Source organism: Chanodichthys erythropterus, chromosome 12 (assembly GCF_024489055.1).
Source record: "Chanodichthys erythropterus isolate Z2021 chromosome 12, ASM2448905v1, whole genome shotgun sequence".
NCBI lineage: Eukaryota > Metazoa > Chordata > Actinopteri > Cypriniformes > Xenocyprididae > Chanodichthys > Chanodichthys erythropterus.
The window spans coordinates 46,105,507-46,132,528 of record NC_090232.1 but is presented as its reverse complement, the minus strand read 5'-3'; the positions used below and the strand labels follow the sequence as shown (position 1 = coordinate 46,132,528).

The following is a 27,022-nucleotide window of genomic DNA, read 5'->3' as shown; positions in this document are numbered from 1 at the left end:
TAATTACAGTAATATAAATTAAGTTCCAAGTTTCCAACCAAATGGAACACTAATCACCATAATGGTCTGAACAAATACACTTTAGGAAAATCAACATCAATTTATGAAGTCATCAGTCATGTAATGTTCTCAATTTTTTTTCAGTTGTATTGACAATTCAACATTCTAGTTGAACAATTCAACACTGACCACAGAACATAACAGTAGAGCACAAATTGTTTGTTGAAAAATCCTGCATTATCCACTTTTTCAATTGTTGAGAGACAGGAAGTAGAATGACCCCCGATAGACTGATATCTTAACCTGCTCAATATTTTGAATTCACAATGAGCTCACAGTATGAGAATGGTATGATGTCACTGTTATCACTGCATGATCTCACGCGTTAACTGGGAAGGAAACAACTGATGTGTTACATTCCAAACAGCTCCGTTATCAGTCTCACAGTGGAAAATAAAACCAAGTCCATGCCGGCTGAACTGGAGCGAGACACAGACTAGAACAGTTAAGCAATGAGTACAGTTCAGATTTTTTTTGCATATTTTTGCCCTCCACCAAGAAAATTAAAGATTAAATAAAATAGAGATGATGAGCTTTACCTCAATAGTATTGACAGCTGTAGTATTTATAAACTTGCAAAAAAAAAATTTTGTTCTATCATTTGCAGAAAGAAGCTGAGACTATTACATTGAACATCCAAAAACATTGATTAAATATAGGGACTTTTTATTTCCTCATCATGATGCTGTATTCATCAGTGTTGTTTGAGTCTAGAGCAAAGACTTCCAATGATCTTCCTGTACTGCTGCCTGATCTGGACAAGAATGAGAAAAGAGGAGACGAGATTTAACCATCAACCACAATGGAATTAAAAACGGCTTAGAAAATGTATTTTAAGAGACTCTCTGAAATAAACATACATTTCTTCCATATAGCCTACTATTTCTGGAGAGAGTGAAATGGTTTTCCTATGAAGTGGGAAAATAGCTAAACTAATTACAGAGGACAAGATGGAAAAAATCGTGAGAATGCCAGGCCTTAAAGTTTTAAGTAGTTTTAAGAGCCTGGAGTTTGAAAGGATTAATGCCATGCAGTCAGTCAGACAGACAGACAAACATATTTATATTAGAATTTCTGACAGTCGGAGTTTCAATATTTTTGGCTCATTTGAACATTCCATCACAAGAAAGAAATGGAAGAGAAGTAACAGATTAAACAACTGCCTCTGACATTTCAAGACATGGACTGCCAAAATAAGAACAGGACCTTCATGAAAACAACTCTAATTGTCTTTCATACCCAGTTTTGTCAAGTAATATGATGGTTAAAGACAAGTCATTTCACTCAACGGTCATCGTTGAAATACCTCTTAGGCAGCTATTTTAGTCACGGAAGTATAGCTTTTATCTTTTTGAATGGGGAAACAACAAATTCTCCAAAGCTGTTCACAAAGCTTACAATTAAATTTCAGATTTGAAATCACCAATGAAATTTGACAACAACATTCTCATCAATTTTGCATTTTTTAGGCTGCACCAGCCAATGCCTATGTGCAGTTCTAAGTGAGGGTTTCTAAACACTGACTGTTTCTATAGCCACCGGAGCTAAATGACTTTACCAATCAGCGATTGGTTCCTTTAATTCAGGGGTGGGAAATGTTGATCCTGGAGGACCATTATCCTGCAGAGTTTAGCCAAAGCCACTGGAAGGCAAGCCTGCAACCTTTAGCCAAAAAAGCATAACGGCTAAAGCTAACGCTCCGCCCCCAGCGGTATGCAGGGAAGGAGACCGGAGGCTGTTTTTTGAATGGAAGTCAATGGATGAGAGGCTTAACTATGCTGATTAAACACCTTTTGTGGGGAAATACCTGATCATTTAAATAATGGACAGCCTGTTTGCCAATCTTCAGAATGTTTTACACTAAACAATAGTTTCGTTGGGAACTATATGTAGATTTTAGCTTGATAAAAATTAATTTTTTTAAGAGAAGGCAGACTAGGGAACTGACTGACGTCACTGCCATTATATGATAGGCTGAGAGGAGCCACACGTGATTAAGTTAGCCGTTACGCTTTCTCCAATGGTAAGAGATACAGACCCTCTTATCTCCCCATTATAAACAATCTCTGGTTTAGTTCCAACTCTAATTAAACACACCTGAAACAAATCAAGGTCTTCAGGATTACTACAGTTACAGGCCGGTGAGTGTTTTTTTTTTTTTCTTCAGAGATGAAGCTAAATTCTGCAGGACAATGGCCCTCAAGGATCAACGTTCCTTACCCCTGCTTTAATTAGAAGGCAAGATTTGTTCTGCCAGATTGCACACTGCAATTTCTCCCATTCATAGTATTATGAGTGCACTGTGTGATAGAGATCTGAGCGGTCACAAGGAGAATCACACCAAGATGTAAACAAAGGAGTGATGTTGGCGTCCAAAAAGATATTTATTAAAGCATAAGTGCAAAATCTACAAACAAATATGGTTAAGAGCAGAAATGAACCAGGTATCAATAAAAAGAGTCAAAAAAAAAAAGTAGTTCTAGTTTTTAGACTGTTTTTAATTGATAACCTGTTTTTTTATGTTCTTTACCATATTTATTTGCCGATTTTGCACATGTGCTTGTAATGCCAACATTGCCCTGCATTTACATCTTTGAAGTCTTTGATGATGGTAAACTGAGTGATGTCTGACCTCATTATTGAGGACACAATAGACCAGGAAGATGAAGGTTCCCTGCTGGGAGTTCAAGATCAGGAAGAGGATCTCCAGCTCCTTACTGCCATTAATGAAGAAACCCAGAATCCAGGAGCAACCAAGAACCACAAACTGAGCCAGTGTTTTAAATACCATAATCCTGCAGAGAAACAGAGACAGTTAATGTGTCTTTATTGACTACATATATTTTTCTATGGAGTGATCAAATCATACCCTGCATCCCAATTTCCATACTATCCACCCTAAATAGTATGTGAGATTAAAATAAGTGTGTCCCAAAGCATAGTATGTTGAAAAGAGTATGTCAAAAGTCCCCGGATGGTCTACTTTTTCTGGTAGATTTTCGAAGTGTGGATCCGTGCACACTATAAAGGCTAATATTGCCCACAACCCATTGCGCATTGTACAAGGATTCAGTTCAGAACTACAAACACAAGTAAAAAGTGTTAAAAAAACTACAAAACATGGCAGATATGCGCGCGATCGAAGCTGAGAGGTTTGAGTGACTAATAATCAGTTCAACCTGATAGAAAATATTTATTTAATGTTATATGTGTTATTTTTCATCTGCAAATACCAATGTGGACTTTTATAAAGATCTGATTGGCCATTAACTTTTAAATGCATCATTAATATGAGGAGAGTTCTCCACATGAAAGACTCGCGACTGCAGATCAACCTGCTGCATTTCTCTCCGATACGGTAGGAAATTATCTAAATGAAATGTGGAAGATGTAAGATGATTGACATGCCAGTTTACGGTAACAGGATGCGACAGAGAGCAAAGACGCAATTGTATGACGTGTTAGTATGTCCCAAAGCTTGTCTACTCTTTTGCTACACACTCAAAAGTAAGTACTTTTTGAGTAACATACTTAAAGAGTACATACTTTTAGGGCGTAGTATAAGTAGGCGAATTGGGACGCAGCAATAATGTTTGTTACTTGGTCTGTTTCATCTGTGAAACTTCAGCGTTCAGTTTTTTGAGAGTTGAGTTCAGACTGATGAAGATGTTGATGAAGAGAATTATGTTTAACTGAAAAGTAGAAAAAAGAAGAATTAAATCACCTTATTTCCCCTTTAAAATAAATTAAAATAATGAAAATTACGAAATGTGCTTACTGCTAGTATGACACAAACAGGACCCAGAAAACTCCAGATAAAACCTTTATCCATTTTAATCCAGCAGTTGTTTAGAGGAAAAGACAATATAATGACTGAATTTATATATAAAAAAAATACTATTTGAGGTATTGACTATTGAAATATTAAAGATTTAAATCTTTTCATTGGCTCTGATTCGCCGTCAACAATTTGATCCCACAGTGATGTCACCATGAGCTAGTCATGATGTGGTCACAATGTGAAGTCACAGTGATCTTAAACGGTAACCTCACAGCGTCTCATTGTGCTCATACTATGGTCACAATGTAGTGATGGGCAGATCGAGTCTTCGTGAAACACAGAAACAGTTGAAGCAAATTTGCCGTAATGTGTCGAGGCCTCAAAATAATCTGACACCTGTCTCCACGTTGACCCCTAGAGGTCAGAACAGTGTAAATGCAACAAAACTCAGATTAAACATGCATAAAAACACCTTTTAGAAATCTATTGCAAATGTTTTATTGAAAGTAAAATCTATCAAATGCAATTAACTAGTCATCTAATAAAATGAAATATAGAGTGTCTGTATAATATGTGTTCTTTTATCATTTTTCAGGGCTTGTTTTGTTTGTTCCATGGTTCGAGCTAAACAGGCCAATAAGAGATTAATAACTACCATTATTCATTTGAATTATACAAATGTCTAATTAAAACTTCAATTAATGTATAAAACTGATCAGAGGTCAGGTAAAACCATAGGGTAAAACCCATAGACACTTGTTCAATGATTCTCAGTGAATCCACATGATTCATGGGTTCACAGAGTTCATCGCCGTATACCAGTGAACCATTGAAATTTCGAAACAGTTATGACGAAACGAAGCCTCGTTTACTGAAATTGTGTGATTTTGGCGGTTTGATACACGCTCCAAATCACTGATCCGAAACAAAAGATTCATAAAGCTTTAAAGCTTCATGAAGCAGTGTTTCGAAATCACCCAACACTATCACAATGTTGACTAAGTACCCAGTATGCATTGCAGCATGAGGCTTTTTGATTGTTAGCATTGTTGAGATGGACACGCTGATTCTTGATGTCTCTCTGTGCCTAAACGACACTTTAATTCAAAATGTTTGTTTTATCATGCTTTTTTAAATCCTTCATAAATGATCATGACACTGTTGGGTCTCATACTGTATAATCACAGAACATTCTAATTAAAAATATAAAATTAATAACACCATACAATGACTTGCAATCAGTAAAAAACCATCACCTGGAGGCATACTTTCCTAGCCATAACAAATGAGTTTTACAAACACATTTACAGCCTCCAGAGAAATTAAAGTGTTAAAACGTCAAGGGTCAAGAACCCAACTAAAGCAAACACTGATCACAATGGTGGTAACTTTAAATGAAACAATAAGACATCAGCATCTAAACCTCTGTTAATTCTCAGTAAGTGCTTTTGTAGACCTTTGTAGACAAAAATAGTCAGTCTGGTTAGTAATAAGTGAAGCTGGTAATGCTGTTTGTGGAGTTGTTTAATCCTCCTCTGCTGATGTCTTGAGAGATTTAATGTCTTTTTTTTTCAGTTGATTTCATCTGTGGCTGGAAGTATGTTTGGAGAATGTTCTTATAACAAAAATCTGTTAGCTGGGTGTGCACTTATACTATGAGCTCACCATGTGACACCACGGTGATATCACTGTGATAGTGTTGAGAAAAAGGAAGTAGAATGTTCCCATAGACTGTCCCATTACATCAATAGACCCCTTTCATCTGCCATGATGAAAAGCACAAGACTCCAAAACTCACACCTCCAAGAGAAGTTCCACAAATAAGGAACTAGATCAGCTAGGAGATAAGTCTGCAAAGACAATCACCCTTAACATTTGTGCAAGGGAAGCATGATGACATTAGCATGTCATTGAGCAGACTAATCCTATCACCTGTTTCCCCATTGTTCACCCCAGTCCCTCAGTCCTAAGACCTGAGGTCTGAACTAACTCCACTCACCAAACAGGTTTGCCATGTAGCTTGAAGCCACAAAGGACACAGAATGGACACATTATATTTAATGAGTCCTGTTTCTAAAGATGAACTTTAAGCTATGCAAATGAACCTCATGCAAGAGAGGGGCCATCCAGTGGCCACCTCTTACAGCATCAGCCAATCAAAACACTGGATCTGAAAAGGTACCAATTTGCATTTCCCTCCTTCTCAGGACAGACTAAAAGGCTTTTCTCTGAGGCAGAAAATTGTTCCAGTTTTTAGGCTGCTGCAGTTTCCCGTTCTGGTTCCAGGATCCAGTTCCTGTTCCAGTCCCAGTTCAAGGTTCTGTTCCCAAGATGTGATAAGCTAAGTCCAATTCTATGGAGTTGTGAAGTTGCTCTTTCAAGACTCTGAAGCTCTAAAGGGAGGAACAAGGAAGTTCCAGAGAATAAGGATCATCTGCACAGACATCAGAACCTTCAAATTTAAGGCTTCTTCTTCTGCATGTTCCAGGAAAAGGACCTTCCCTGTGCTTCAGGAGTGCAACATACAAGTACTTTGTGTTCAAGGCTCTGAAACAGATTCCAACTCCTTTCTTTCCACTGCAATGTTGCGCAGCTCAACAAGTGGAAGATGTCTCCCTGGTTGTGTTGAATCCAAGGGTGACGTCTTCCACTTGTTGAGCTGTGGACATTGGCATTAGTGTATATTGTCAGTATATGATTATCTAATTTGCATTAGATTTTCCATAGCTGATATCAGTTAATAACAAATAATCTCTTGGTTTATTTGTTGAATTCAGAACAAGGTTTATCTTATTTCTTCTAGAGAATCTACAGTTTAGCCTTCCATAAGATTAACTTGTAACTGTCATAGTAACATCCAACTCATTCACTTGCATTTATCTATCTTTTTGCACTTTATCCATTATGTAGTTGTTAGTTACTCTTGTCTATCCTTTTGTTAATAAAATCCTTTTATTACACTTGTTTCTTTCTTGTGTTGATAATACAGTAAGAGGCTCTACAAGTCAACAATATCTAACAAATCCTTCAGATTGGTCAGATGATGAACTTCCTCCAATTTGTGTAAATGTAATTTAGTTAATCTTCCATGATTGTTCTTTATTGTCAAGTTGAGATTCCTTGGCTGCTGCCCTGAAATATTGGAAGGAATCACCTGACGCTCTCACACTCACCTCAGGTGATGTGTGACCAAAAAACTCAATATCAATATTAATGCAAAATATTAATATTATTATTTAAAACCATAAACAAATTTGTGGTGCCCTTGTGTGAGACTAATCCAAAATCACTACAGCACAGTGCCAATCTTGAACAAGTCTAGTATGAGAATGAAATAACAGCAACTCACTGTTCGCTGCCGTAACCTTCAGGAACAAGCCCGACAGACACTCGCACTACAACCAGAGCAACCGTATATCCAATCACACACAGGTATCTACTGCTAAGCACCTCCCTCTTTTTGGAGCTGATCTGTGATAGGTTCTTCACACAGATGAAGAGCAGCACAGCTTCAATGAACATCCACACAAAGCCAGAGAGAAAGAGGAAGTGCAGCACACCTGATATCACGGCACACAACACCTGGAGACCAAGAGAGACGGTTATGATGATTCTCAGTGAGGCTGTGCTGAGCTGTAGGGCTCCTTCATCATTCTCACCTGATGAGGGCGTATGAGGCTCAGGAACTGTTGTGTGAGCAGGAACAGAAGGTGAGCCAGAAGAAGACTGATGCAGATGTTGATTCGAGCCACATTATTCACTCCAGGACTCCACCGACAAAGGGCAAAGGTCAACAGGGCCAAACTGAAGAACACCAGCCCCACGATCACACACACCAAATTCAACACATCCAGCAGTGAGTTGCTCTGAGAAAACATGTCAGAGTACATGAGTGCCAAATCTGTGCTGTTCTTCAATGGTCAGTATAAATGTTCTCGTACCTCTGGTGGTCTGCTGGTTTGCATGATGAGAGCGAATGTCGACAGATGGACACAGGAACACACAGTGTAGCTGCTGTTGGTCACTAAAACAGAACAACCATCTACAATCCACTCGCTGATATTCCAGTACACACAGGACAGAGAACCGCTGGGGTCGAACTCCTGCAGAAAGAACATGAAGAAAATATTACAAGACTGAATATTAGATGTTTTCAGATGTTCATCAGTTCTCAGGTTGGACAGAAACACATTTCAGTCTCTCACTCTGATGTGTTTGAGGGTGAAGTTGACTGGTTTGGTGAGTTTAGTGTTGGTGGTTTTGGGAAGAGTAGCTGAGATCACAGTGGACATCATGGTTTTAATCGTGTCATTTGATGTGTTGAAGAAGTCGGGCTTCAGTAGATTCTCCATTGTGTTGAAGCTCATGAAAGCCACAGCAGCTGATCCTGTGTGACAGAAACAGAAGCTTACATGAAATGCTATGTTAAAACAATGACAATCTTTTTTTCTTTTTTTCTTTTTTTTTTTAAACTAAAACATATTTTACATACTTTCATTGTTGTTCTTGGCAATCCCAATGAGATCAATGTCCACAGAAGAATTTGTCGTGTCAAGTCGAGAGATCGTATCTAAGGTTGCATTTGGTCCAACCATGAAGACTAGTCCCTCTGATTAAAAAATACAGTTATGTTAAAGGTACACTATGTAACTATTGGTCCACTAGTGATATCCCTAAAAAAAAAAATTGGACAGTATCTAAATCTGACTAACTAAAGATATCACTGTAACTTTACCCATTAATAGATACTTGACAAGTGATGTATGTACGCAATGCAGTGACAAGCATCCTGTCAGGTCTAAAATTTAAACACTTATAATGGGCTTACCATTGTTAATCAAAATAAGACAAAACATGTATTAGAAAAAGGACCACAGATGTGTGGTCGAGACCAGACATTCCAAGACCAAAACAAGACAATAAAGATAATTAATGAATTGTGTGACTATTGAACATTAGTGATTAATACCTGCTGTTAACAAACAGAATCACTGGAAGAACAGAAAAAAAAGAGAGATTAGCAGAAACCCAAGAACTACAACTGAAGCCACAGCCTTAATAAACTCTAACTTTTTTAAAATTATTTAGATTAGAAATGTTTCATAATTCCAAGCCAGTTAACAAAAGCACAAGCATGCCTGCATGTATTAAAGGAACACTCCACTTTTTTTTGAAAATAGGCTCATTTTCCAACTCCCCTAGAGTTAAACAGTTGAGTTTTACCGTTTTCAAATCCATTCAGCCGATCTCCGGTTCTGGCGGTACCACTTTTAGCATAGCTTAGCATAGTTCATTGAATCTGATTAGACCGTTAGCATTGCGCTTAAAAAATGACCAAAGAGTTTTGATATTTTTCCTATTTAAAACTTGACTCTTCTGTAGTTACATCATGTACTAAGACCGACGGAAAATAAAAAGTTGTGATTTTCTAGGCTGATATGGCTAGGAACTATACTCTCATTCAGGCGTAATAATCAAGGAACTTTGCTGCCGTTCCATGGCTGCAGCAGGCAGAACATTAAACAAAAAATAGAACATTAAACACTAACAAATCCCCCCTATTAATATTGAGCCAAACACTATCAATATATAGCCATATATGGTCAATGCATATATTGCAGAATATTGAAAAATACAGTATAAGCACTAGTTTCCCATATATGGAAATGTATTACATAATATCTCGCATTCAATTTTGCAGTATATTCCCATATATTTTTGTTCTGTAAGGGCAATCTAACATCGTTCTCACCTGTAAGAGAACTGGTAGATGTTGTGGACGTGACTGTCTGTAAAGAAACTGAAACAATAACAGATTTAAACAAGTGATAAATCAGACTCAGATGCTGAATTACTGTTTTCCTCATGAAGACACTGATTATGGAGGGTTGCATTTTAATATTACAGTCCAGTACAACATCATCCTCACCTATAGAAGTAGAACTAGTAGATGATGTGGAAGTGACCGGCTTTAAAGGAACTGAAAGACAGATGGATATAGACAGATGAAATAACAGATGGAAACAGATGATAAATCAGACTCAGATGCTGAATTACTTCTTCAAGAATACATTTATTATGGAGGGTGGCATTTCAATATTACAATCCTTGAAAATCATAAAAAAAATTAAAAAAAAAATGAAGAATATAATATTTTAAAAAAGACACATTTAGTCTAGATTTACTTTTACCTGTAGAAGTAGAACTGATAGATGTTGTGGAAGTTACCAGTTGTAAAATAACTGAAACCATAGCAGATGGAAAGTGATGATAAGCCAGACTCAGATGCCAAATTACTGTGTTTTTCATACAGATTCTGATTATGGAGGGTTGCATTTCAATATCACAGACTATTCTAACATCATCCTCACCTGTAGAAGAAGAATTGGTAATTGTTGTGAAAGTGACTGGCTGTAAAGAAACTGAAACAATAACAGATTGAAACAGGTGATAAATCAGACTCAGATGCTGAATTACTGTGTTCTTCATGAAGACAATTATAATTATGGAGGAGCATCTTTTGAAAGAAAAGGAAACATCAGATGTTATTGATGTTACCAATGAATACCACTGAATCAACAAATAAGTAATAAAAAGGGCTCATATAAATATAATTACCTGCGCAGTATGTTGAATTACAGATAGTTGGACTAACCAGCTCATAGACATAGTAATTGCCCGGACAGGCTTTGACTTTAATGGGAAAAGACCTGTAATAGCAGCAGTAATTGTTCCATTGACCACAGACATCTCGAGTGACGACTCCATCCTCAACTTTTGGGTGTCCACCACGTATCCACAGTGGGACAACAGTGCCGCAATGATAATTTGCAATACATGTGTCTGGGATCTGAGCACTCAGGCTGTTAATGAAGAGACGATACCAGCCGCTCCAGGAAACAGAGATGTCACACTTGTAGGAGTTTGATGGCTGACTGATGTTGGCTCTCCATGGCTCATCCAATACAGTGTAGTTGTAGCAGGGGTCAACAGAGAGATTAACTATAATTTAAAAAAAATAAAAATAAAAATAAATAAATTGCCAGGAGAATGGTACTTGCCTGACTGCATTGTGCCAAGTGTAAAGATGGTGGAGGAGGGATTATGGTGTGGGGTTGTTTTTCAGGGGCTGGGTTTGGCCCCTTAGTTCCAGTGAAAGGAACTCTTAATGCTTCAGCATACCAAGACATTTTGGACAATTTCATGCTCCCAACTTTGTGGGAACAGTTTGGGGATGGCCCCTTCCTGTTCCAACATGACTGCGCACCAGTGCACAAAGCAAGGTCCATGAAGACATGGATGAGCGAGTTTGGTGTGAGGAGGAATTTGACTGGCCTGCACAGAGTCCTGACTTCAACTCGACAGAACACCTTTGGGATGAATTAGAGCGGAGACTGTGAGCCAGGCCTTCTCGCCAACATCACTTGCTGACCTTACAAATGCGCTTCTAGAAGAATGGTCAAAAAATCCTATAAACACACTCCTAAACCTTGTGGAAAGCTTTCCTCATTAACTTCAACACACTTTTAACACCCTGTAGTGTGGACACATATGTACTGAGTGTTAATTTAACACTGGGGATTTTGCTGTGTAGAAGACAGTAAATAACGCATTTAATGTTTTGGTCTCTTAATATGGTAAGATAACTGGAGAACTCCTAATGCCTGATTTATAGTGTCTGCAAAGGGTTTTTCTGTAGCCTATTGTAACACTCCTGATCCAGTCCATCAAACTCATGCATCTGTGTGTCCCTAAAGAGCCACCAGTTGTGTCTGTGTAGTGAACAGTTAAATGAAGAGTTGTTCACCCAAAAATTCAAATACTGTCATTGTGTTTTAGTGCAGTGCTGTGGGTTTTCTTGCTGGTCTAATAAGAGGTCTGCACCCTCAAATCTGTGATGGCTCAAGTCCATTCTTTATGGTTAGTTCACCCAAAAATTTAATTTCTGCCATTAAGTACTCACTGTCAGGTCATTCCAAACAAGCAAAACCTTTGTTGAATAAGGTTGTTATTTTTATTTTGTTTTTGTGCAAAAAAATGTATTCTCATCACTTCATAACATTAAGGTTGAACCACTGCAGCCCTGTGGACTATTTTATCGAAGTCTTTACTACTTCTCTGGATCTAGAATGTGGTAATTTCATTGCTTTCTATGGGAGATAAAAAAAATAAAAAAAACTCTTGGATTTCATCAAAAAGTATCTTAATTTGTGTTCCGAAGATGCACAAAGGTTTTGCGGGTTTGGAATAACACGAGGGTAAGTGATTAGTGACAGAAATGTAATTTTTGGGTGAATTAACCCTTTAATGTGAGTTTTTGTTTCCTTGTTTTATCGCCTGCTGTTAATAGACTGAATGCTTAGAAAAGTATTTTGGCACCCTCCTAAACAAAGTCATGTGTAAATAAAATGCAGTATGAGAGCAGCATTGCATGGATCATATTCTGTATTACATAGCTAAATACATTTATGCAGTCTGGTTGAGTCGGGCAGAACCAATATTAGCTAAATAAAATCACTCCTGCTGCTGCTGCTCTACAAAATGACATTTGAAATTCTCTCTTACTCTTCACATGAATATCACACATAAAAAAAATGCTCTTATTTACTGAATACACTAGTAATTTAGACAGTAGAGCTGAAAAACAATGCCACAGTAGGTCTCAGAAGTCAAGAAATGTGCATTATACATACTGGAGTAATGAATACATGTCTTTTTGGTATATCAGCCACTTCAAATGCAGCTTCTGTGCAAATAAAACAATTGCCTAGTGGATGTCAGTGGATGTCAGGTGGTTTTCAAAGGAAGATGTTCCTTAACTACATTTCTAGCATCTTCACCTACTGACACAAGCACACTCACTCATATTCACTGGTACAGATCATCACATTCATCAGGCCAGAAAATAAGCCAATAGACACAGTGTGTTACATTACCAGTTGAGATGGGCGCTGGTGTGACCGCTGTAGAGCTGGTGTTACTGATGTTAACGTCTGAAAGTTTGGATGAATAGCAAAAAATGAACAGAAATGCAAATATCATGAATGTGTAGAAAGAGCTCATGTAAATATATTTACCTGCACAGTATCCTGAACAGTACACAGTTGGTCTAACCAGCTCATAGACATAATAATTATCTGGACAGGCTTTGACTTTAATGGGAAAAGACCCGTAATAGCAGCAGTAGTTGTCCCAGTGACCACAGACATCTCGAGTGACGACTCCATCCTCAACTGTTGGGTGTCCATCAGGTATCCACAGTGGGATGTCAGTGCTACAACTATAGACTTCAACACACGTGTCTGGGATCTGAGCGCTCAGCCCATCAATGAAGAGACGATACCAGCCGCTCCAGGTGACATTGGTGTCACACATGTAGTATGAATCGAGGAAATCTGTATTATTGATGGCTCTCCATGGTTCGTCCAGCACAGTGTAGTTGTCGCAGGGGTCGGTTGGATTAGCTGTAATATGAAAATATTATAAGAAATTTACATTTGTCTCTCAACATATGTTGTTGTTATAAAAATCTATCCAGAAGTGCAGCGGAACATTTATATATCTTGTTATTATTAGCAAAATATTACAATGTTAATAGGAAGCAGAACTACCAGTCTTGAGTTACACCCCAGCCAACAGAATTTTGTTATAAGAACGTTCTCTAAATATACAGTGTTGGTTCTGGGAACGTAAAAAGCGTCCAGTTTTCTTGAGTTTTTTTGAGGAACGTTTTTATAGGGTATAATGTTCCTCAAACATTCTTTCAACTTAATTTTGTTTTAAAATTCAACATTCTAGGAGCGTTAATTTGTAACATTCCAAGAACATGAAAATGTTCAGTTTTCTTAATGTTAGTAGAATGTTATTTAAAGGTTAGTATGATGTTCCTGAAACATTCTTTCAATCATTCAAACACCTGCTGTGAACAAACACTGAAAGAAAGAGAAATAAGAACACAAACTACAACTTTCTTCATCCACAGCCTTAGATGAACTGAAGAAAAAAGACATTAAATCTCTGAAGATCTGATTAAACAACTCCACAAAGAGCATTACCAGCTTCACTTATTACTAACCAGACTGACTTTATTTCTGTCACACGTCTACAGAAGTTCTTACTGAGAATTAAAAGAGGTTTAGATGTTGATGTCTTATTGATGTTTCTTTTGGGGTCACCATCATGGAGATTGTGATGAGCAGGGATGGAGAGAGCCGTGAGGGAACGGCGTGAGGCCGGTGACACGAGTGATAATGAGCATCAGTTGCCTCGTGCCGTTCCCTCACGGCTCTCGCCCGCCCTGCTTGTCACAGAGATCAGTGTTTGCTTTAGTGAGGTCTTGTCCCTTGACTTTTGTTGAGTTGCTTCTTTATCAGCAAATGCAGGTGTTTTTGGAAAACATTTCCTTGTTGAAAAAGCAGATTATCATGGCTGTTTTAAAGGTGCCATTGAATGTTTTTTTACAAGATGTAATATAAGTCTAAGGTGTCCCCTGAATGTGTCTGTGAAGTTTCAACTCAAAATACCCCATGGATTTTTTTTTTAAGAATTTTTTTTTAACTGCCTATTTTGGGGCATCATTAAATATGAGCCGATTTAAGCTGTGGCCCCTTTAAATTCTCGTGCTCCCCGCCCCCGGAGCTCGTGCTTGCCTTAAACAGCATAAACAAAGTTAATTTAACCAGCTAATTTAACCCTCAAAATGGATTTTTACAAAGTGTTCGTCATGCATGCAGCATGCATAAATCAGATCATGTGAGTATAGTATTTATTTGGATGTTTACATTTGATTCTGAATGAGTTTGATAGTGCTCCATGGCTAAGGCTAACATTACACACTGTTGGAGAGATTTATAAAGAATGAAGTTGTGTTTATGAATTATACAGACTGCAAGGGTTTAAAAATGAAAATAGTGACGGCTCTTGTCTCTGTGAATACAGTAAGAAACGATGGTAACTTTAACCACATTTAACAGTACATTAGCAACATGCTAACGAAACATTTAGAAAGACAATTAACAAATATCACTAAAAATATCATGATATCATGGATCATGTCAGTTATTATTGCTCCATCTGCCATTTTTCGCTATTGTTCTTGCTTGCTTACCTAGTCTGATGATTCAGCTGTGCACATCCAGACGTTAATACTGGCTGCCCTTGTGTAATGGCTTGAACAAGGGCTGGCATATGCAGATATTTGGGGCATACATATTAATGATCCCGACTGTTTCGTAACAGTCGGGATCATTAATATGTACGCCCCCAATATTTGCATATTATGTTGAGATTTGCCTGTTCTTCGGAGGTCTTTTAAGCAAATGAGATTCATATAAGAAGGAGGAAGCAATGGAGTTTGAGACTCACTGTATGTCATTTCCATGTACTGAACTCTTGTTATTTGACTATGCCAAGGTAAATTCTATTTTCCATTCGATGGCACCTTTAATAATAATAATAATAATAATAAAAAAATCTACAGCAGTTCTTATTAAAAATAAGTATAGATGTTTATGTTTCATTTGAAGTCAGCCTCATGGTGGGCAGTGTTTGCTTTAGTTGCTTTAGTCGTGTACCGAAATAATTCTTTTTTTTTAATATATATAATTATTGTACAAGTATCTGTATTTTATGTCTGCTTTTAAGGGCAGCATAAGCGGCTCAATGGGAAACACTGTCTCCCCACAACAAGAAGGTCTCTGGTTTAAGAACCATGAACCATGAATATCTTATATTGGACATGCAGAAGAAGAAAAAAAAAAGGTCAAAATGTCAAAAACGTTCATTCTGGCTCCTCAGTGGATGTCTTTTCAATGTGAGCCAAGACATTAGAAAGACGTCTTCTGGACATAACTTAGTGGGTACTAGAATATCCCAGAAACATTTTGATTTCACAAGATTTATATTCTAATATTGATCCAACTTTAATTGTCATGAAGTGATGCAAAGTTACTGACATGCATATCAGGCAAAAAGCCAACAGCTCAATTCACAGCACAATACATTACCGACTGTAGTCGTCTCTGGTGTGACAGTTGTAAAGGCCAGATTAAGTGTTAAGACATCTGAAAAATAATTATACAAATGAATCAACAAATCACAAAGGGCACAATGAAATAACAGTCAGCTGGCCTAAAAAACTGGGACAGTATTCATTATGCAAAGACTTGCTTCTAGTGACAAAATTCTAAGAAAATTCCTAGAAAGGGAGACGTTTCCTCTTAAAATTAAAGAAAAAAAATCCTTGTAAAGAAAAAAGTTATTCAGAAATCATATGAGGCATTAAGGTATATTATATATAACCAACCAATCACAGTCTTCAAAAGACTGTGTCAAACCTAGCAATGGGGTCAGCCCTCCTCCTCACTAAGATAAAAGTTTTCGTATTGTCCTCGCCCAGAGTTGCTCTCAGATCGGTCCTGAATCGCTCTTAAGCTAAGATTCCTGTAGAAGTTTTTAAACTAAATTAGGTGCTTTATAAGAAGATTCTTAGAAGTTTTAAGAATACTGGCCCTGAAGACCTGCTGAAATCTGAAGACCAAACACTTTCAGATGCTCCAATAAACATGTAACACAAACAGAATCATGTATGTCACAAATGCACTTTTACTCCTGCCAAACAGAACTGTGTCAGCATACAGAAGTGAAGTAAAACCAGTCATTACATCAGTGTGAAGCCACAAAAAAAAAAAAAAAAAAAAAAACGGTTCATACTTACGCAGCATAACAGAGATGATAGACAGTGCTCTTCTAAAACCTGTCATGAAATATTAATGAAAAATAAATAAAACAAACATAAATGTATTAGACTGTACTGCAATTTAGATTTCAATAAAACTACATTCATCATCTGACTGCAGTTCATAATATATATATATATATATATATATATATATATATATATGGGAAGCATGAACTAGTCTTTACATGCTAATTATGACAAGAAAAATCACCTTTATGAAGTGAAAAATCCATTGACAATTCTGCAGTCTGATCTATTTCTCTTTATTCAAAAGCCACAATCTGAGGACGAGTTTCCTTTATAGTTCAGAAGAAAAAAAACAAAACAAAAAAACAAAAACAAATGAGCTCTGGCACTCATGCATGACTTCTGTTTGTGTCCCCTCTCTTTCAAACACATATTAAAGGTTCCACTGAATTTACATATTAAAAGAGAGGGCAATTTTAAATATTTGCAAAAGTTCCTATAAGGTTAAGCAATTAAATTAAGAAATATAGGTCAGGTTTCACAGACAGGGCTTAGGCTAAGCAAGGATTAAGCCTTAGTTTAATTAGGTAATTTAAGTAACTTTTCTAAACATGTCTTAGAAAAAAAAAAACATCACTGGTGTGCATCTTGAGACAAAACAATGGCACTGATATATTTTAAAGGTGCCATCGAATTAAAAATTGAATTGACCTCGGCATAGATGAATAACAAGAGTTCAGTACATGGAAATGACATACAGTGAGTCTCAAACACCATTGTTTCCTCCTTCTTATATAAATCTCATTTGTTTAAAAGACCTCCGAAGAACAGGCGAATCTCAACATAACAGTCAGGATCATTAATATGTACGCCCCCAATATTTGCATATGCCAGCCCATGTTCAAGGCATTAGACAAGGGCAGCCAGTATTAATGTCTGGATGTGCACAGCTGAATCATCAGACTAGGTAAGCAAGCAAGAACAATAGCGAAAAATGGCAGATGGAGCAATAATAACTGACATGATCCAAGATATCATGATATTTTTAGTGATATTTGTAAATTGTCTTTCTAAATATTTCGTTAGCATTTTGCTAAGGTACTGTTAAATGTGGTTAAAGTTACCATCGTTTCTTACTGTATTCACGGAGACAAGAGAGCCGTCGCTATTTTCATTTTTAAACACTTGCAGTCTGTATAATTCATAAACACATCTTCATTCTTTATAAATCTCTCCAACAGTGTGTAATGTTAGCTTTAGCCATGGAGCACTATCAAACTCATTCAGAATCAAATGTAAACATCCAAATAAATACAATACTTACGTGATTAGACATGCTGCATGATGAACCCTTTGTAAAGATCCATTTTGAGGGTTATATTAGCTGTGTGAACTTTGTTTATGCAATGATAGAGTTGAGAGCTCGGGAGGGGGCGGAGATCGCTAGCAATTAAAGGGGCAGCAACCTGAATCGGTGCATAGTTAATGATGCCTCAAAATAGGCAGTTAAGAAAAATTAATTTAAAAAAATCTATGGGGTATTTTGAGCTGCAACTTCACAGACACATTCAGGGGACACCTTAGACTTACATTATATCTTGTAAAAAAACATTCGATGGCACCTTTAAGATATATTGGTGCAAGTTCCTTTCAGTTAAGACAGCTCAAACATGCATTTTAGTCTGGGACTATCTTAAGCCTTGTCTGTGAAACCAGGGATAAGTTAAGCAGTTGAATACTGAATGAAATTTTCCAAAAACAGTAAGCCTAAACGGTAACACTTTACTTGAAGGGGTGTGCATAAGACTGACATGACACCTTCATAATCATGACATGACACATCTCATGAATATGAAGGAGGTTTTATGAATGTTTATGTCATTTTTAATGCAAAGATGACATTGTTTGAGATGTCTGAGTTATGACAACTTGACATAAACCAATACATCATAACCTGTCAGTGTCTTTGTCATGACAACTTGACATCATTTAGCTTTATGGGTTAACATTGCATTAAACTGTCATGTGGTTGGTTTTGACATTGGCTGTCATGAGGCCATTATAATAGTGTCATAAATATGTATCTTGAGCTCAAGTACAGTGGTACAAATTGAACTTGTCATTAAAATGTCCTTAAGTGACAATACTCTGACAAATAATTTTATAACAGCGTTGACTATTTTTTATTTCATGTTTTTTTTGTTTTTTTGTTTTTTTAAGTTTCCTCCAACAGAAGGTCAGATAATAGACTATTTCAAATTTCGTAAAAAAGATGACACTGTTATAAAATAATGGTAACACTTTATTTTAGGGTCTTTTAACTAGTTGCTTATTACTATTAGCATTCATATGGCTAAAATATTGGCTATTTATTAGTAATTATAAAGCACATATTAATGCCTTATTCTGCATGATCTTATTCTACATTCTTAATCCTACCCAATACATAAACCTAACAATTAACTATAATAAGCATCAAATTAAGAGTTTTTTGAGGGAAAAGTCACAGTTAATCATTTATATATGTGTTCCCTATACTGAAGTGTTACCAAAATAATATAATGTAATGTAATGTTAACCCATAAAGCTAAATAGTTTTTTTAAGTTTGATAATTAATCTGCTATGTCATGTTTATGACAGGTTATGATGTTTTGCTAATGTCAAGTTGTCATGACAAAGACACTGACAGGTTATGATGTTTTGCTAATGTCAAGTTGTCATGACAAAGACACTGACAGGTTATGATGTGTTGGTTTATGTCAAGTTGTTGTAACAAAGACATCTCAAACAATGTCATCTTTGCATTAAAAATGACATAATTGAGCGAATGACATTTAATGACAGTTGTCATAAACATGCATAAAACCTCCTTCACATTCATGACATGTGTCATGTCAAGATTATGAAGGTGTCATGTCAGTCTTATGCACACCCCTTCAAGTAAAGTGTTACCGCCTAAACTGATCACAGAAATGTTCGTATACAAATAATCATAGAATCACAAATGTTTATAAACTAAATAAATCATTTAAAATCTAAGAGTGCACTGAAAAAACAAAACAAAAAAACAACAACTATATACTGTAGTGTATAGTATTTTTCATAAAACATACTCCAATGATTTTTGTGGTATTTAAAACTTTGAAAAATAAATAAATAAATAAATAAATTTTATATTTATATATATATATATATATATATATATATATATATATATATATATATATATATATATATATATATATATATTTATTTATTTATTTATTTATTTATTTATTTATTTATTTTTTTTACAGTCTACACAAATCACACATCAGTCCATGATCACACATCAACACATGCTGCAGTGTGTTTGATTTAAAAAGACTGAAGAAGATCATTATGAGCAGAAAGAAGATCTTACCTGATGTAAGCTGATCTTCATCCGACACGACTGACTGAACAAGATATTTGTGCGTGTTGACATGTTCATTGATAAGTTATCTGTCCATCATTCTCGTAAGTCCACTGTTACCTTGTCATATTCAAATTTAAATACAAATATATTCATAACAATAGTTTACATATCCAGTTCCCATGCAGTGTATTTTTAGTGACGGTCTACAGCAGTGGTTCCCAACCACGTACCTGGAGGTCCCCCAACACTGCATATTTTGTATCCCTCCTTTGTCCAACACACCTATTTCAGGTCTTAAAGTCTCTACTATTGAGCCGATGATCTGTATCAGGTGTGTTTGATTAAGGAGACATGGAAAACATGCAGTGTTGGGGAGGCTCCAGGAAAGTGGTTAGGAACCCTGGTCTACAGCATCATATGTGTATTTCAATATCATGTTTTTATCAGTTTTAACCCAACGACTCCACCTCTGTGGAATTTTGTGAGAAAAATCTAGCCTTAGCAATCCTAAAAACATTGATTATCTTGTTCAGGTGTGTTTGATTAGGGTTGGAGCTAAACTCTGCAGGAAACTCTCCAGGAAGGAGGTTTCCTATCCCTAGCCTATGGCATTCAATCATCAAACACTGTCAACCTCTGAACAGTACACTGATCGCTACGGTCTCCGAGGAAGATGCATTTGCATTCAGTCTAAAATAACACACAGCCCTCACATATACAAATCACTGTGCTTTTCTTAAACATCATTTACATGATTTCAGGAATATACCGAGCATCGTGTTTCGTGTGTCCTTTGCAAGACAATAAAGGGTTGTGTTGTTTGACAGTAAGTTGAAACTCAGTATTCAAATGCTTCAATAAAGAACAAAATTGTGTACAAACAGTACAACTAGAGTAAAATATCCAATATCACAACAGAAAACAGATTTAAATAAAAGGAAAACAAGAGTTGGTGATTTGCATCATACTCTGGACAACTTTTTCACCATTATTATCAATTCAATTCAATTCACATTTATTTGTATAGCGCTTTTCACGATACATATCATTTCAAAGCAGCTTTACAGGGAATGCATGTCAACATTACAATTTAAAGAATGCAGTTAGCAAATAATGTAATAATTTAGGCAGTTAATTTACAATCACTGTTAGCAGTTTAACTGAAGGTAGAAGTAATGAGCTCCTGGAAAAATGAATTACATTAACAATAATTAGGATATATAGAAATTGGGCAATGTGCATGTTGATCCAGATGATTGCATCTTCTGTAGTCCTCGCAGGAGTTGGTGTCATTACTGTTTTGATTTTACACTTTGTAAGGCTTCATGACCTTTGGCTCGTGTCTCATCTGGACATTTGTGCTGACTCTGTTGTTTGGAGAACAGCTCTCCACCATTGACATCGGGTGACTTTGTTCATACATTCTTTTTTTTTTTTAGCTTAGTTCACACAATTTAAAAACAATATGGTTACCTTTAGTGGGAAATCTACTTACCTTCAGATAAAAGTTGTTATATTTCACATATTTACAATATTTGCAGTGGACTTAGATGTTTAAATGGTTGTTGTTAAATGTTAGCTGAATTTTTTTATTTAATTTTTACATTTTCATAATCTGTCTGTAAATGTTTGTATCTGAGATGATAGATTGCCCTTTAGGGGTATAAAATACTTTACTTTGTGGCCTGTTTTAGAAAATCAATTCAGTACTTATGTTTAAAATGAAAGATTATATTTCATAATTTAGTCATTCATGATCAAGTTAGCTAAGTTGAATTCAGTTTTAGGTTTCAGTTTTCCCAGCTAACAGGATTTTTTATAAGAACGTTCTCTAAATGTTAACTATTGGTTCTGGGAATGTAAAAAATGTCCAATTTTCTTGACGTTAGAGGAACGTTTTTTTAATGATGTTCCTCAAACGTTCTTTCAACTTAATTTTGAACATTCTAGGAACGTTGATTTGTAACATTCCAAGAACATGAAAATGTTCAGTTTCCTTAATGTTAGAACGTTATTTAAAGGTTAGTAAGATGTTCCTGAAACATTCTTTCAATCATTCAAACATCTGCTGTGAACAAACACTGAAAGAAAGAGAAATAAGAACACAAACTACAACTTTCTTCAGCCACAGCCTTAGATGAACTGAAGATAAAAGACATTAAATCTCTGAAGATCTGATTAAACAACTCCACAAACAGCATTACCAGCTTCACTTATTACTAAGCACATTCTTAGAAAGTATGTGTTAAAACTGACTCAGACTGTGTTAAATTCTTACACATCAGTGTGTGTGTTTAGGGACAACACTTGTTGTGTTAATTCTGACACATTCATTGAGTCAATGATTTTAACACAGTGAATGTGTCAGGAAGGTTAACCAGAGGTGTAGTCAAGACCAGACCCTCCAAGACCGAGACCAAGACCATTCAAGAGGGAAGCTAATGAGATAATTAAGTCATTAATCAAGCTCTATTGATGAACACCTGCTGTTAACAAGCAGAATCATTGAAGGAAAGAGGAAAATACCAACAACAACTAAAACACCTATGCTATTTCTGAACATAATTTCTTTGTCAAATCCAGTCAAAAATCATCACTTACATATCATTGCCTGTGTTTTGGAAAAACACTTGTGTTCATTTTGATACATTTCAATATAGTCCAAATGATTTCTTAAAAGTTGTTCTAATAAAAACTAATGTATATCAAAACACATCAAGAATCAGCTTGTGAATCTCAACATTGGTGGCCATCAAAAAGCATGTTGCAGTGCATTTTGGGTGCCACCAATCAAAATTCATCAATGGTTCCCGTAATGCATTGCTCTATGAATAAGCTATTATTTGAATTGTCTCAGTATTTTTTGCTGTTTTTATGTGAGTTTTTAGTAGCTTGCTTTCTAATGTTCAGTGTTGATCTGTTTATCAGAATATGTTTTTTTAAGAAATTCAAACAATAAAAAAACTTTTGTGGCTCTTTAATTTGTCACCGTCGTTGAGATTCACAGGTTGATAGCTCTTATTGAGAATTAACAGACGTTTATATATTGTTCATATATTGAAAGTAAGTTCTGGTTGAAGTCACCAGGCTAGTTTACAGTTTGACTCTTTATTTTTTAACATTACTTTTTCTTTGCTTTATTGTTATGGCAAGAAAAGTAAAGGAAAATGTGATCAGATGATGCTGGCTTGATGATAAGGATGTAATCATCATGTAATAGTGTAATTTACTAATCTCATTCAAAGTCTAGTTTCTGATAGGTTATGCTTTAAAACTGCGCATTATTGATTTCAGTAGCCCTGTGACTGCACATCTTTATATTCATCACTGTTTATCATAACTTGAAAAATATTAATAGCTGTTCAACAAAACAACAGTTACATACACATATCAAGAATCATCATATGAACCTCAACAATGGTACATACTTCATGCCGCAATGCATGATGGGAGCCATAAGTTTTATACTATGGTGTCTCCCAGCATACACTGCGACCACAAACATGTTAATCCCCAGAGTCAAGAGCCCAACTAAAGCAAACACTGTTCAGTGAATTCAAACCAAACTATTATTAATAAGAGCTTCTGTAGATGTGTGTCAGAAATAAAGTCAGTCTGGTTAGTAATAAGTGAAGCTGGTAATGCTGTTTGGGGAGTTGTTTAATCAGATCCATAGAGATTTAATGACTTGTTTCATCTTCATTTGATTTCATCTAATGCTGTCGCTGAAGTCACTTGTAGTTTTTTTTTTCTTTTTTTTCAGATTCTGCTTGCTATCATCTTCAATAATGCTCGAGCGTCACTTAAGGGGAGACATTACAGGCAAAAACACTGGGTTTTTTTAGGCACCTGTCAATTTTGAGATTTTGCACTTTTTGGCTTTTTTTCAGACTGGTGGAAATAAAACATCCAAAATACACTTTTAAGTGTTTGTACATTTTATAGCACTTTATCTATTTGCATCTGTAGATTTCAATTACAGGAAATATCTTTAAAGGCTTTTTTCTCAAAATGAGTCAGAAATCTCCACTTCAGCAGAAATTACATACACCAAACTTCACAGTTTTATTTCTATCTATATTCTGAAGGTTTTTACAGAGGGATTTGTTGATATATAGTTTGCCTGATTTTATACAACATTTTATTCCTAAAAAATTGGTGAAAATATATACTTTTTTCTGGCTATTGATAGTATTTTCTGATTTATGGAGTGATAAAAAGAGATATCCAAAATTTCTTCTGTAAAAATCTTTGAATATGTCCAAAAAAATAAACGAGAACTGTGAACCTGACGTCATCCAATATTCAGATTTTTGTTCTAGAAATGTATGCAAATTAGTGCATATTTAATTAGATAAAGCCTCATTTGCATATTTAAACATTACATTTTAGAAAACTTATAATACAAAAAATGTTTGCAATTTTTAATGTAATCAATCACCTGGGGTAGTATGGTGATATCTATTAGTTATTTTTTTTTTACCCTATTCACCTGGTGTCACGATCACCGTCTGTGCCTGTCAGTTCCCGGACTACATTACCCATAATCCTCTCTGCCATTCACCTGCACTCACTCCACCAATCACTATACTAATCACCACACCCAGCTGCCACGCATTACCAGGACTATAAAGGACTTTCACACACACCACCTCACCGCGAAGTCTTGATTCACCCTGTGACAATTCTGAGTGTTATTTCCCTGCCTGTTACTGTTCCTGTCTGTTTCCTGTTTATTGACCTGTTGCTGCCTGTCCTGACACTTGCTTTGTATACCGATCTGTGAATGATATCCGCCTGTCCTCGATCTACTGCCTGTACTCTGATTACGACTCTGCCTGTTCCTTGCTGTTCCTGTTTACCCCTGATCGACCCAGCCTGTACGACTATGCTCACATTGAATAAAAGCTTGCAAATGGATCTCCGCCTGAGTCCCGCTACGTTACACCTGGGCTGTCTCGCCTTAATTAATCACTTAATTACCTAATCAACTTCAAAACTGCTTCAGTTTTACTTATAACACTCTGAGATGGACCCTGAGCAGTGTTAATTTAACACTAGGAAATTTGCTGTGCTGGATTTGCAGAAAGCCTGAAGTTAAAAATCATTGCTTATGATGAAAGTGTTTGTTAGTGTGCAGTAATTGAGTTCAGTGATGAGATCACTGCATTCATGCACTTAACACGTACATGCTCATCACTGCAAACTTTCATGCCACGATCTAAATATGCTATAATCAAGATTTTCACAATTAAACCTTAAGAACTGTAATAGTAAAAACGTGCTAAAAGTTTTTGAAACAGTTCCACATGTAGTAATTAGCTATTTTCATAAGTAAAGATGTCAGCCAATCACGGCAGCGAGCAGAGGTGTAAAGTCAAGAGGTCAGAAAGTAAAAGTCCTGCCATGTTTTTTATTCCACCCACTGAATCAGTGTTAAAGTTAATGAGATAATTAAGTGATTCATTGAGTGATGATTGACCATTATTGAAGACACCTGATGATAACAAGCAGAATCACCAAAGGAGAAAATCACAATATTTAAGCCACCAGTTGCTTTAGTTGGGCTCTTGACCCTTGACTTTTAATAGTATATTGTTTTTGTGTTGTTGTAAGTGTGTAATAACAGCCAGACAAGCAAACAGAAAAGATGATCAGGTGGTGTTGGTTATGTTTTCACGTAATCATTATTTGATCTGAATCACTGAACTCATTTAGAACCCAATATCTGAGTTAGATTTATGTTATTGATTACAGCAGCACTGTGACTCTACAGCACAAGATCAGCTTCTTTAATATAATTCAAAGGACCTCTGAAAAGATTTTTTTGATTTAAAAAAAAAAAATAAATAAATAAAATTCTTTTAGCCACAAACAGACATCAAGAATCAGTCTGTGAATCTCAACAGTGGTGGCCATCAAAAAACATGTTGCAGTGCATTCTGGGAGCCACCAATCAAAATTCATCCATGGCTCCCATCATGCATTGCTGCATGAATGAATTTTGAGCTTAAATGTCTTAGTAATTTCTTTTATTGTCACTATTTTTATTTTATTTTTTTGCTGTTTTTATGTGACTTTTTAGTAGCTTGTTTTCTAATGTTCAGAGTTGATCTGTTTATCGGAATATGTTGCTTGTCACAGTCATAGAGATTCACAGACTGATTCTTGATGTCTGTGTGTGCCTATTTTTTTTTTTTTTTTTCTATCTCTTTGTCTGAACAACTTTTGAGAAATCCTTTGGATTAAATTGAAAAAAAGCTGACTTTCTGCTGTAATTAATACTGTAAATCTAATTTTTTTTTTTTTTTTGTTCGCGGACTGTTTAAAAAACATGTTCACAAACCCACTGTTTAGAAAGAGAACTTTGAGACAAAATGTGTATTAACCTGAATGAAAGCAAAACCAATCATTCACTTGTTTTATTACAAATATACATGCCATACGACAATACAGATGTTGAGATATCAGCTGTTCATAAACTTATTTTATTAGTTTAGTTATAAAGGTAAATCCCACTACACCTATAAAACCTGTGAACTTCCCTCCTGAAAATAATGTTTTGTTATGTGAAGAAACAGTCTTTCTAGGAGCTTTCTGAGCTCAACAATGATCTCAGTCTGTAAGAATATGCTTTTCACCCTCCACCAAAAAAATCTTGGGGGTTAAAAAGATGAAATACAGTTAACAGTATTTGTCAAAAGACTGGTATACAGAAATGGGCTGAGACATTTAACATCTAAAACATTGATTCTGTTGTGTATTTTACTGTAAATTTAACATTTGTTAAGAATTTGCAGAGAAAATCCAAACCAAGAACAGGAACAAAATGCAAGGAACAAAAACGTAACAGCTTCACGAAACATGCAAAAACAACGACGACACAACTCAACTAAAACACAGAGCATAAATACACAAGGAAACCAAGGGACTAACGAGGGACAGGTGTAGGCAACAAGTGGCCATGGTAACAAATGAGGGTAATTATGGAAACAATGGAGTAAAGAACAACAGCAACCGGGATCTAAACACAGGAAGTGAACAGAGAAACAACTGAACAGAAAAACTTCAACATAA

General features: G+C 35.9%; 1 protein-coding gene across 1 annotated transcript; it reads right to left on the bottom strand.

Annotated features, from left to right (window-relative positions):
• Nucleotides 1-754: 754 nt before the first annotated feature.
• Nucleotides 755-13,216, bottom strand: LOC137032395 (adhesion G protein-coupled receptor E3-like). The gene is made up of 15 exons (XM_067404151.1): nucleotides 12,919-13,216; nucleotides 12,778-12,834; nucleotides 10,460-10,843; nucleotides 10,213-10,263; nucleotides 9,747-9,821; nucleotides 9,594-9,641; nucleotides 8,334-8,450; nucleotides 8,047-8,228; nucleotides 7,783-7,944; nucleotides 7,501-7,707; nucleotides 7,190-7,423; nucleotides 3,839-3,904; nucleotides 3,661-3,752; nucleotides 2,693-2,855; nucleotides 755-814 (listed from the first exon to the last, which is right to left on the bottom strand). The coding sequence occupies exons 1-15, from the start codon at nucleotides 13,214-13,216 to the stop codon at nucleotides 755-757; spliced, it is 2,196 nt and encodes a 731-aa protein (XP_067260252.1).
• Nucleotides 13,217-27,022: the final 13,806 nt, after the last annotated feature.

Bases quoted from the DNA above. Each gene is read 5' to 3' on its own strand.
- LOC137032395 (XM_067404151.1), bottom strand. From the start codon at position 13,216: ATGTGTGACACCAATGTCACCTGGAGCGGCTGGTATCGTCTCTTCATT. The intron at 12,835-12,918 runs GTAAATATATTT...CCAAACTTTCAG, and splicing joins CTGTTCAGGATACTGTGCAG to ACGTTAACATCAGTAACACC. The intron at 2,856-3,660 runs GTAACAAACATT...GTTTCTCTGCAG, and splicing joins TCACAGATGAAACAGACCAA to GATTATGGTATTTAAAACAC.